The following is a 13,908-nucleotide window of genomic DNA, read 5'->3' on the forward strand; positions in this document are numbered from 1 at the left end:
AGCTCCATCACCTTGTAATGGAATTTGTGTCTAATTGCATCGTTAATTAAATTCATACCACATTAATTAATTCTCTTTATTAAATTAGAAACAAACAAATGTATATATCTGAGAATATAATAATTTTCCATATAAATTGAGGAAACTCACTCAACCAAAAACGGATTAAGTGGGGATGGCAAAAAAAAAAAAAAAACAGCTAAAATCGCCGGCAAAGAGGCGCAAAAACTTGACCAGGCCAACGATGGATGGTGGCGAATTATTATGCAGCAGCAATTACTCGCCAATTGTCGTCGCAATGAGATAGTATAGAGAATGGGAACAAAAGAGGAAAAAGCTGTTCGAAAAGGCGATAATCCGGTCGTCGGGAACGATGGACATCGAATCGAATCGGATCGGATCGCAATGATCAAACGCCTCTGGAACTTGGGATCTTGGCCAGCTCAACGGTTTTGGCCCGGCCGGCTATGACCAAATGCAGAGGATCAGGAGTTGCCAGTCGCCCCCTGTGATTATTTTTATTATAATTGCGCGTTTATTGGCGTGAGGATATGTGTTGCCACTCGAATCCGTGGGGACACTTGCTACACAATCGCAACGCCTCGACTGTGAGTGCTTAAAATTTCATAATCAAAAATCAAACACCAATTTCAAATATATTTCTCGCTTTTTTTTTTGTCCACCATCATAGCCAACTACAACTGCTAATGACGACGACACCTTGGTCGAAACACATGCTCCTGGGCCCCCGATTCCATCGTCATCATCGCTCTCTGGATACTGGACAATTCGAAAACATCCCACTAATTTTTCCATATATGTCCAAAGTGGTACACAAACGGCAAACGGCAAATCGGCTTTGATTTGTGTGGCAAACTTGGCGCTTGTTATACAGCATTTTTGCGTCTCTTAAATGCTGCATTTTCCTCTCCATTTGTTGCTCTTTAGTTTAAATGGCTTATATGACCTATAAATGGGTTGTAAAGAAGTCTATGAAGATGACATTGTATTATTGCATCAAGCTTTCTTCAGTTATTTTAAGATTACACTTAGGATTAGATTTTGCAGCTTAGAGTCGCAATTAAAGTAAAGTTTAAGTTAATTTATAGATTAATTTTGTTACAAGGCTTTACATCAAGTTTCCACTTCAAAGTTCTCTAAAATGCCTGTGTACCAATTAAAAGTGGTTTACAAAATCAAACACAAGAACCCAAAATGAATTACAATACTTATGTTGTTAATATCAGATCTTGTTTATTATAATGTCTAATGGCTTATTTCCCACTTGTCATATCAATCATCTCGGTTGGAGCCTCACCTTCATTACCTCATCAATTATTTCAACCAAATGCAATTCAATTAGGAAGTGCATTTATAATAACCCAAGTCGAACTGTAAACTCGAATTTAAGTTGTTAAATTATATTTCAAGTAGATTTTAAATCAAGAAATTGCCGATGGCGCCAACAGTTTCAACAAAGGCGTTAAACTGTTGGAAATCTTCCTGAAATAATTAACTATTGAGCTGAAAAGCAATTGAAAACCCAAAAAGTGTTTTACAGATGGAAATCTCGAGCAATTTTCAGACTCAGCCTATCATTTTTTACTGGCACAGAACAAAACCAATTGTAATGCTTGATTTTATTTATACAAAATCTAGGAGGCGTGTTTCTAATCTAATCGAATAAACTTGTATAATAAAACCAAGCGAATTATATATTATTCATAGCATAGATAAAATGTTAAAATAACAATAGATGCTTAATTGTTTCTTGTTTTTTACAATTTATTTACAGTAATCCCGAAATTTGAATAAAATATAAGCGCTCAACCCAATATATTTATATTTTTATAGGCTTTTTTATTTATGCACCATAAACTTTTATACGTCTACACTCGAAGCGAATATAATATTAAAGCCAGACATATTTGCCCTAAGGTGCGACTTGCTTAAAAACAATTAAACCGCAGAAAAAGCGCTAATAAAATATTAAAATAATCAAGGGAACAGCACGCCAATGGCTCATTTGTAATGCTCCAGAAGAATTCCGCGTGTCAGAGGAGAGCTGATGTGGATATATAGTGGATATATAATTACATGGCCTTTTGTTGTCTGCACTTTGCGTTCGCTGCTGCGGGTGTTGTAATGCGACAATTAAAGTTATAAAACTTTCTGTTTCTTGGCCGGCCTTAGCATAATCGCACAATTTGTCAACGAGTCGGCCGCAGACAACCCCTTTCATATCACATTTAATTGTTTTTCCCTGATTGTTCGCGCTTGCCTGTTTTTTTCTTCTGTTTTTTAATATAAATGCAAAGTTTTGGGGTTAACCAGTGGGGTTTAAATGCGTTAAAGAGAAAAATGTGCTCGGCATGGCGTGCCTGCAAGTGTGAAGTGAAAAATTGGCTTTCAGGCATCTTCATATGGATGAGTTGCCATTAGGAAGCCAAAGGTAGTATTGTCTAGTTCTACACTAGGGAAAATATATGCTTAACATATATGGTAAGTGTCTAGGTTATAATCTAGTACCATATTATCATGCTAAGTAGCTTAACTTACCGGGTGGCCAAAATACCAACCACCACAAGCTAATTAAATTTTCATGCTGTCCCTTTAAGGTAACATATAAATTAATTGGGGAAATATAATATTCATATAATAATTTAATATATTAGTAGGTCAAATATAAAATGATAAAAAAAAAAATAAGTAAGCTCCTAAAAATCGCCACAACCGACATAGAATTTATTCGCACTTATCCAGTAGCATTACAGATGTACAGATGTAGGAAAGGCTCCTATCAAAATCGCAAAATCGCCATTATCTTTGGCATAACAATCATTTGGAATATTTTATGCCGCTGTTTTACCAATTATAATCAGATTAAACAAGACAAATGCATTTGGCGAACAGCGCAAAATGAGAGAATACCATAAACCGGCCAAATTATTGCAAATAAATATGAATGTAAAATTGCTGTATGAGGCGGCTAAGAATTTGATTTGCGGCTACATTCTATGACATTTAAATGGAATACATGAAATCGAGCAGTTTATGCTGAACAAAACTAACCGTCAGGATTAGACCATAAAGCATGCTAGAGTGCTCGTGCTCGGCGGTGTATCTGCCAGATATCTAGATACAAACTCACATCTAGACTGTGCGTGTCAGCGAGTGTGTAGTGTGTCTTTCTCGAAGTCATATTCGTATTCGCATTCGCGTTCGCATTCGGATTGGGATGCTTCATGGTGCACTGGGCCTGGTCTGGACCATCAAACCAGAACGGCCGCCTAGGAAGAATTCTGCCATAAATCATGGTCATAAAACTTAGCTGTAATCTGCGCAGGCAGTAGAAACACTGTTCTCTTCCTCGTGGTTTTCTTTTTGCGGAAGCATTGCGGACTTTCAACTGAGCATAACTTTGATTGATAATGATGTGTCAATAATATGTGTTTGCAATTTTATGCTGACTGAGTAATGTGAATGTAACATTGTGATGAAATGCCTCGGCTGGAGTAACATTTAAATGGTAATTTAAACATCGACTTAAGTTCCAGGAACCAAACCAACCATGATGAGCCCATCAGCCGAAGGACAGCCCATCATTTTGTAATGGTGGTATACCATCATATTGTAATAGAAGCTTATTAGGCAAGCATTTCATGATTAGATGAATTAGGATTTCTAGAATTTTATTACATTTTCAAGTAGTTTATGCCAAGTTATGCGGAAATTTATCGCTGAATACAGGCTAATGTAAAGAAGTAGATGGGGCAGAAACTTAATTGACTTTTTTTTATAACATTAAAAGAATTTTTTAGAAACTCAAAAGAAATGAATGGGGGGAAAAATACACAAAAAATATTCAAAACATATGAGAAAGTTTTACAATTTCAAATATTTTTGTATTAAATATTTTTTTAATATTTTCAGGTGAGTCCAAAAATTGTACTTCCCTTACTGGTAGGGTATCCCGGATACCTCTGCATTAAATCTATAACTTTGTGGCAACTCTGAAGCGGCAACATTTGAATGACCAAAAGCGCGCAATGCGTGGAATTTGCATTCAAATTGGGGCCCGTTCACTTGGGAGGCCGGCGCCTTGAACAAAGTGGAAATACCGCAGAAATGCAAACGACAGGCTAATAAGCTCAAGCGGACAGTTTGGAATGCCTGGCCGGACTGCATATGGTAAACAATTGGCCAAGATCAGCTCCAGTTGGCCGGAATTATGCACCCAGGTCGTCGATCGCCGATACCCGATTCCCGATCGCTGTTGACAGCTTTTTTAAACGCCGGCAAATTGAGCAACAGGTAAAATCTTCAGTCCGCGAAGGTGAATCAACTTAATTGCTGGCGGAATTGTGTCAGCAGATCGTGCGTTTGCGATATGCGATTTGTGAAGCAGCGGCGCCCTCCAAAACAATGCCCTTCAATGGAAACTCCGCGGGGCAGGTCCAGCCTGAATGCTCTTCGCCATTCAATGGATCACCGTTTAGCTGCGAATTTTTGACGATTAATTTACATTGTTGAATTTATCCAGATGATGACAAACTAAATACACTCCATATAAACAGAACTATTTTTTTCGTTTATCATGTATAGAATAATAATTTTGTGTAGGTTTTTTTAAAGGTATTGTTAACAATATGTAAGTAAGCACGTAGTAATACAAACAAAATGTATAATTATCTAGTTATAACAATACAAATAATGTCTTATCTCGATGAAACCAAGAATGAAGAACAAGATATATTATTAGAGGCAAAACATTATGGTTTCTCATTCAAAAGTATTGTACTGAATTAAGCCAAAGGGAAATGAAAAGAAATAAATACTACAAATTCCCATTTCTTTAATCAATGTGTACTTAGATAACAGCCGAGGCAGACCTAAAAATAGCGCTGCCAATAAGAGGTGTTGGCGCAACCAGTTTGCAAAACAAAAATCCAATTGGATAAGTCCGGGCCCCAAAATAAAGATAAAGCCCCACCTGCGTCAATGTGACAGTTAACGAGGCGATATATGCAGGCGGAATGAGAGTCTATGCGAGCGTATCTCCCAATTGGACGGAGAATCACGGCTCCACCTCCAATTGGATTAAGTAGGCACACACACAAGGCGGCGATAATCATAAATTTAAATAAAGCGCGGGAGCATGCGAGTGCGAGAGGGACAGCGAGCAACCAGATTTGAATATTGCAAGAGTGTGTGTGAAAATTAGCGAGCGCGATTAGTTGTCTCTTTTTCCCCAACGGAGCAGCTTTTTGTGGAACCTAAGTGAGCGATCGCTGCTTTTTGCAGCAGTAGTGGTGAGTGGAGAGCGCGCAGAGAGAGCAAGAGCGAGTCATTTGAGATACAAGAGAATTTCAGCTCTCGAAGGAAACTAAATTGTTTTTTTTTGTACATACTAAAATGAATTAATGTTTAAACATAACTCATTACGGTTTGAGAGAGCTTAAGCGCTCTCTTTTATCCCTCTCCCACAATTGCAATGTTGCAAGCAGGTGTGTATCTGTGTGTGCAAGTACCTGCAGCAGATACGAGCAACTAAAGTCACGCACACTTGCAGCAAAACCGAACACAGAGACACTTCACATTGCAATTGTTTGAGTGCACTGCCGTTTGTTTATTTGCCTTTTGTTTATATGGATTTGGCAAAAAAAAACTTGTTGCAGCCCGCTGCCGTTAAAGTTGCCGATCTGTTGCGCATCTTTAAGATACTTTTGGCGAGCTCGCCTCAGTTGAGTTCAGCGTTCAGTGGTTGTAGCTCAAGTGCGCGCGCTCCCCGGACTTTGGCAACACATTTTGTCCTCCGCGATATCCCATGCGCTACTCGACCGATACAATACGATCCCGAACGATTCGCTTCGTTTTGAAGACACCCCTCTAATAAAAATCCCCATTCTCATCGCTCTCGCGTCGCGATTCTTTCGATCTCTTTTTGTGCCGCAGTTTCTTGCGTTTTGACGACGGCATTTGTGCGAATCGAAACGTGCTGCGAATGAGACGCAAATTTCGCTCATAGTAACATCATAATTTATTAAAAAACTATACGCTTATAGTTTTAAAAGAGTGTCCACTATTGTGAAGATAGAATAAAGTGATAACTAATAACTAATTCACTTGAACGAAATGAATTTGATATTTAAAGATTGAAATGCTGTCTGAAAAACTCAACAATTGAGGTAAATCCCATGAGTATTAAATTAAGTTATGAAAAATATAAAAGCAGTTATACAAATTTTATTGTGTACAAGATGTTATACATGAAAAGCAGTTGTAAATAATTTATTTATGCTGTTTAGTTAGCACAGAAAATGAATGAATTCATAATTTTACCTAATTCAAAAATACAATTTTCAATGCTTGAAAACCAAGAAGAATTTTTTTATTTCAATTTTTAAGTACCTTGGTAACCAACCAATTTAGGAAAGAAATACAATTTTATATATGTTTTATTTATTAAAGAAAGTAATAATGGTTAATTTAATAAATAATTTCATTGATTTTCTAATTGCGAAAATGTGTTACCTTTTTTGACTAAAAGATTGAACAAAGTTAATCAATTTTACAACAGGTGACATCCGAAATTTTTGTTGATAAGAGTTCCCCAGGCCACCTGGACCCTAATCATGATTCATTCAATTAATCAAAGCCGTGTAGAATTTCACAATCCTAATCTGCAATCTCTAACAAGCTTTAATAAATGAAACATTCTTGAATTTATGTTGCTTAGCGTTTTTGAATGGGCTTTACCCCACCCCGCAGCAGTAAATACAGTTTGACAATCTATAAAATGGGCTTTTCACCATTTCAGATTCAAGAGGTTACTGAAAAGGTTACTGAAAATTACTTGAAAGTAAAGGAAATGTATACCATATAAGAGGGGGATCTTGTTTAAACCATTTTTAAGTAAGGCGCCTTGAGTTTCAGACCGGAGGTAAACAGAACCTGCATCAAAGTTTACTCTACAAAAGTTGAAGTGGGATACCTGTAAGTAACTCCAGTATCTTTCGCAATGTCGCTGGGTTGAGCCGTGAGGCGAGAAATAATATTGAAATTGAAATAAATAAATACGGCAAGCAAAGTGCGAGAAAAATCGATCGATTTACACTTTAAAATATCGTACCACCCCACCGTTCGATTTGTTTAATGTGTATATCTATATCAATACACAAGCGTATATTATGTTGCCTTATTGATAAGGCGATCGGCTCGATATGTTTTATTAGCATAACACTTGTGGTGTGCCGCAGTTTTGAGTTCAAGTGCCTCTGGACAAGTTGGAACTGCATTTCCTTTTGGTTGGACACTCGTCCCTTATTTTTCTTTTTTTCTTATTCAAATGCCGTTATCTGGGTGGCGTATATAGATACAGCCGTACAGATACCATTACCATTTGCTGTAACGATCGAATGATTGATTATTTTTACAGTACAATAATAAATATTTGTGCAGCGTTTGTCGCGTTGCCTGCTTAGCCTAATTAGATAAAAATGGAATGGAAAAACGTAACCTGCTCCTTCCTCCTTCTCGTTCTCGTTCTAGTTCTTGGCGTAGCATTATCTCGACTGCGTTTTCCCATTTACCATATTCGGTGCTCCTCCGGCCGAACTGAACTGATTAAGCCCGACCGGGCCAAGAAGACCAAGACGAGTTGGGTCTTATTGGAGTATCTATATCTATGTGTAGACCCGTGTCGACAATTGCGTCGAAGCTGTTGTTTAAAAAGAAAAATGAGTTCAATTTGTTTGCTCTGGCCTGATAAGACACCTCCGCCAGCAGGTGGGCGGGGAGGGGTGGTAAGGCGAGGTGAGGAGACTTGAGATAGAGTCAGCGAAGAACCAGTGCCATGCCACGCACTTCATACCCCAGCACTTTGCATATCATCGACGACGTGTGTTCAACAATGAAATTGCGGCCAAGCCCCAAAAAACTAATCAATTGAATGGGTATCGATTTGAGTTTTCCATTAAGGTAGGAGCTAATTACACCCATTCTGAAAATAGTTTTTTGGTCACCTTCTTTGAATATTATGTTAAATGAGGTCAGATATCAGTAAATGAAAATCTTATCAAGCTATTCATTTCCGTATATCATTTAAATATGAATCACTTGAGCCATGGCGACCAAAAGTGTCAGCGGATGGTGGTTGATAAGAATTATTGATTTCTTTGCGCTTGATAAGCCAAATTCGTCAAAAGGGTCCTTTCCCCCACTACTATCTTCACCGTGCGGAAATTCGATAGCCGCGATACAATAAAATATAATTTGCAAAATTAACAAATAAGTTGAAGACCCGTGATTAGAGTTTATTAAATTCACCTGATTTCGTTTATTGCGCTCTCCACTTCAGCTCACTTCACTCCTCACTTGAGTTTAGTACGAAGTGTGTGCCACAATTCTTGGAACTCGTAATTCTTTCACCGGGGGTAAACAATAGAATCTTGAAATATGGGCTGATGTTTAGTCCGAGCAAAGTTCATTGGGGGCTTGTTTCGCTAAACACGTTTCACATTTCGCAATCTTGGAAATCGGTTTGCACCGGTTTCCCATTTTTCGTTTCGATGGTTTGCGTTAGGTAAGGTCCGGTGCGATACAACTTGCCTCAAGTGGCGTTTAGTTAAGGGCTGCGTACCTGATATTTGGTTCATTAGCAAGTGTCTTCTTTAATATATAGTTAACTATTAACTATTTAATATAGTTAACTATTGTAACTATAAAAAGTCATGCCAATCTATAATCTCTGTTATCTAAATACAAAAACATTTGTTGCACATACATGTATGTAGATACTATAGAAACTAAAACAGCATTGCATCACCATAGATTCTTATCTAGAAGTCAAGTAGGAAAGTGCAGTATAAGCCAAATATCGCAATTCCAAGAAGCACTTCCCGTTTTATAGACCTTGACTTGGCTATAATATTGTGCTTCCCCTTTATTGACCCTTTTCAGTTCCTCACTTGAGACTTTCGGCACAAGTCGATCAGTTATTACCACGTGATAGCCAGTATATCGACGTCTGTTCTTGAGGACCCGTCTGCCAATAACCGGAAGCAATAACAATTGAACGTGACACAAGAACAAAACCAACGTAATAATAAATAAATTTGTCACAAGTTAAAAAAGCAGGAACAATGAATGCCATTCATTAGTCAATTACAATAAGACTTTGCTAGTTAACAAACACAGACGGTTATCAAGATAGAACCCGGCGATACCGCGAAATGGAAATGAGTCAAAAACAGGTGCCAAATGGGGGAAATGATGATGTCTAGATAGAAAGACAAATAATTTGTTTAGAATTAGGAATTTGGGGCTACGGCGACAAGGCAATCGGTAAAGTGTTGCTAATTAATATTGAGCTGCAATGGGGTTAATTTGTCTTAGTTGGTAAGTCACAAATTGTTTCATTTAGTGTTGAATATTCGGTATTTTGTTTTTTTTTTCGTGGAGCAGAGCTAAGCCAACTTGAGCCGCAGGAAATCTCCATTTGGCACTTTACGAATGGCTCCCCATTATTCATAAATGGGAAATATTCAGACCCCCTTCGATATGAGAAGGGTGACAGAAATCGATGGGGGAAATCTTCTATTTGGCTACGCATTAAATGTAATTAATTTTGTAAATTCCGCTAATACACATGGACTTGCCACTAAACTTCTATTAGCATTTTAAGACCACGAGTTAAAAATACGCTTCTATTAATTGTCAATTTTTGTACGAATTTATCCACATATTTCTGACTTTGCTAAGCCTTCTGCTGAAATTGATTAGCTAGACAAGCAAAAATAAATATTCGCGCGAAATATATTTTTTTAGAAGAGGTGGTGCAGACCCACCCATAATGAGTGCCAAGGCATTGTCACACTTGGGTAAAGGTCATATTCATACCCATATGTAGACCTGTTCCACGCAGCTTATCATTATCTACATACTACTATGGATCGTGTGTCACCGAAGTATTCGCTATGAATTTACGATTCAAAGTATCCACGGCTATGACATGATTGAAATTAAAGTGAGCTCTGACTACATCTGATATTTTAAGCAGTTACGCGTTCTAACTTATCTATAAATTTTAAGATTAAATATAAATATCTTAGTTTAAAGATGCTTGCTTGTTGACTATAAACGATTTGATAGAAGAAAGTACAGTACTAGATGTTGCATTTCTAATCAATTCGCTTTAATTTTAACTTATAATATTTAAAAATTTATATACACATATATCTAAAACGTATCTCATAGACTGAAGTTTCCCCCGCTTAAACTGTAAATTGTCTGGACAAACAGTACGTTCCCATTTGACACCAAATAAGTTTCGTAATACGCTTATAGGGTTAAATGTTGTTAAATATTTAACAATGGGTTGGAGTGAAATCGTCCGCGTCACTTTCCACATTTCCGCTGCACTCGGATCTAGATCGGGATTGGGAACTGAAAACTCTTTCGACTTTAATAATAGAACATGACTTGGTCTAACAAAGTGTTGCTTTCTGTACGCACATTTAAATGGCATTAGCAATTATGCGTGTTTAGGCCCTATGTATGAATGAAAATTTGTATCTGTCGATGTTTATTGTCTGATTATTATTATATTTCTATGCGATTGCCCCGCCGCCGACATGGCTACTGTTCCGTCTATTCAACTTAGTCTGCTTCTGCTTTTGTGGCTTAAATGGTCAAAAACATCAGGTAGATGACTTGTAATTACGTTGCCAAGATCGGAGTCTGTACGGGTATCTATGTTGTAGTTGGGGAATTTAATGCGCCGAAAGCGATGGGGAGCTTGTAAATATCAACTGTTGCACAGACAAAAAATTGTGCGACTTTCAAACTGGATTCCATAATTGTAAACTTTACTTATTTCCTTTCGGTTTTGATTTACTAAAATTCATATTTGAATATTTCTGGAAATATAAAAGCTTAATAAAATTTAAACCAATTTTTATTTTTAGAAGATTTTTATGTTAAGCAACTTACGCTAAAAGCTTGTGATTAAAATTGTATAAAAAAATAGTAAATGCTGATATCAGCTAATCCATTTTGGTAGAATTTTGTGTTTCAGTGGAGAGTATCTAACAATTTCTGCGGTTTCCGATCATGAATATTATTCAGTTCGATTGCCGCTACCGTTGACAGACTTTGTCAACTGTTTAGGCCACCTTCATCCCCTCCCATCTTTAGTTGGCTGATAAGCTAAGCAAAAGTAAGAATGAGTTGGCGTTTCGAAATTTTAATTTTTGGCCACGTCACGTTGATGCCTTGTCGCCGAGTGAAATTTCAAGACAATGTTCCGATTTAACCAAAGCAACATAAACCAAAAAATTGAACTAATTAAAATGACAAAAAAAAGGGCGAGATACCAAGAAAAGAAGAACCTCGTGAGGGCTTTCAACCTGCAGATAAACAGGTTCACATGTCCATCATACTTTGCGTGCGGAATGATGAGTTTGCATAAATGAGTTTTCTTCGCTGCTCGTCTTCTAAGCTGAAAATGCGATTTGAGCTCTTTGAATTTCTAATTGTTGGGGCTTTTGGTTCGCCCAGAATTTCCTATTCCTCGAATTATATTTTTGTAAATTTATTTATTACCATGACAATTGCTTTGCTATAATTTATGGCACTCCCATTCCTCCCCCCGCCACGCCCTTTATGGCTAATGAATCTGCTTTGGCTAATTACAGACCAACCTTCGTCCACTTGACCAACTTGCGGTTATCGGCTCTAATCAAGGTTCCTGAGGTGTTTTTCGAGAATCGTTTTCAACTGCTATCTGCTCAGGAGAGTGATTACCTATGTGCTCTATGTTGTTGCTGCTGTTGGCACAGTTAGCCGTAAACACTGATTATGCCATTGTTGCTAGCAAACTACTATCAGCAGCAACTTCAGCAACGGCAGCAGCGTGTTGCTAGCAACAACGGCATGTTACTTGAATACAAAAGCCATTGCAATACAAATCGGGGCAGCAACAATTGCAGCAGCAACAACAGCAGCAGCAGCAGGAACAGCAACAGCAACAACCAGCGACAGCTGTTCGCAGCGGAAGCACTAACAATGTCAACGCCGACAACAACATCGAAATACAAAATCAATGGCGAGGCCACCGAAGGCGTTTCAGCATCCACACTGCTGTATCATCATCCGCATCACAGCCATCGTCATCATCACCATCAGCAGTCGCAACAGCAGCAGCTCCAGCAGCAGCAACAGCAACACCATCAGCAGCAGCAGCAGTTGCTGCTGCAGCAACAGCTCCTTCAGCAACATGTGGCCAACAGTTCGCCGCTGCAACATCTGAGCAATCTGTTTGGCCAGCATTTGCCTACGCACAGCCTGCAGCACTTGATTGCCGCCGAGTACTGGCAGCAGCAGCAGCAGCAGCAGCAACAGCCAGCAGCAACAATTAAAAGCGAGCCAACAACTCAATCAGTGGCAGCAACATCGGTCTTTAGCTTCACGCCGCAGCAACACGTCAATTTTGCCGCCTCATTAGTCGCATTACAGCAAAATGATGCCTTGCCCGAGGCAACAATGGCAACGGCAACAGCAGCACCGACGCCAGCGACAACTGCATCAGGAGCGGCAACTGCAGCAGCAGTCGCAACAAGCCCTGCAGCAACGACAACATTGCAGGCGCCAACAGCAACACAGGCGGCAGCAACAATTGACGACATCGATGATGATGATGACGACAGCAACATCGGCGGCCACATGCAAAATGCAGGCGGTAAGTTTGATGTTTTATGATTATTTTGGCAGCTGCAGCAGCAAGCGAGAGGAGGTTGCAAAGTTTCAGCGTGGTTAAAACATAAATGAGACTCGAGAGGATCTCTTTTAAGGACGCATATTATTAAGCTTGTTGCATTCTTACATTACTGTAATATTTATATATCTTTCCATGAAGTATAAAGGACACTAGGGTATTTATTATATGCTAAAAAAAAGATGAAATTAGGCACACATCAATCCCCCACTGATCCTCTATTTTTTCTTGAGCATATCCTTCGGTCAACCCTCGCTGTTTCCATAATGCAAGCTCATTTCCATTTCCTGTCCCGATCACGCTTCGTTTTGAGTCTGCTTCGTTTCGATCCACCTCTCAACTCTGTTTTGGCAACGTGTGTGTCTTTTGATTTATTATGCTGCCTTTATTTCATTCATAAAATGAAATGATTATGCTGTATGCTATGTGCCATGGCTGCTCGCTCACACTTTCGTGTTATCTTTTGGCCGAACTCATTTTCATATCATTAGCCTCATCAGCAGACACGTTTGCTGCGCTGCACTTCCGCACCTTCCACCTCCGCAGTTCCCCAGATCTCCGAGACCTGGCCAAAACCGAAGCCCAAGCCCAAAAACCTCTTAAACATCATCATCAGGCGCAACATTAACATCATCGCAGCGCCCTCTCATCAGCCAATCGTCGACTTCTGTTTCCCTTCTTTTTTTTTTGCTGTTTTTTGTGTCTTTTCAGTTTGCTCTGCACAAAATCGTCTGGTGTCTGCACGCAATATTCGTAGATATAAGAATATTTTTGTTGGTTTAGGCCACCACCACTTGAGGTGTTTGGGAGCAAACCGGAATGAATAATATTCTGCGATGGTCAAGTTTTGAATATCTATCTGGTCGCCTGATAAATGTCTCGGTCTGCGGAAATTTACATGGCCTTACAGCTCAGGAAACGCAATCGCATGTCGTGCAATTAAATTTTGCCTTTTTTGCTGGAATTATGCAAAACGGCTAAAAGCCTTTAGGGTAATGTGCTCTCATTAATTAGGGAATTAGACTAGGAATTTATTAGCATGTGATTTTTTATGGGTATGAGGAAACCAAATTGAAATAGTAACTTTAGATTAAATTAAATAAATGTGATTATCTACACAAATTATGTTTATA

General features: G+C 38.6%; 1 protein-coding gene across 1 annotated transcript in view; it reads left to right on the plus strand.

The window, feature by feature from the left end:
* Positions 1-5,765: 5,765 nt before the first annotated feature.
* The window catches only part of LOC6617757 (protein nubbin), a 39,522-nt gene continuing 31,379 nt past the window's right edge, over positions 5,766-13,908 (plus strand). The window contains exons 1-2 of the mRNA XM_032720509.1: positions 5,766-6,188; positions 11,697-12,739. Coding sequence (XP_032576400.1) covers positions 11,860-12,739 — 880 coding nt within the window. The 5' untranslated portion in view covers positions 5,766-6,188; positions 11,697-11,859. The remainder of the gene's footprint in view (positions 6,189-11,696; positions 12,740-13,908) is intronic.

This window comes from Drosophila sechellia, chromosome 2L, assembly GCF_004382195.2.
Source record: "Drosophila sechellia strain sech25 chromosome 2L, ASM438219v1, whole genome shotgun sequence".
Classification (NCBI taxonomy): domain Eukaryota; kingdom Metazoa; phylum Arthropoda; class Insecta; order Diptera; family Drosophilidae; genus Drosophila; species Drosophila sechellia.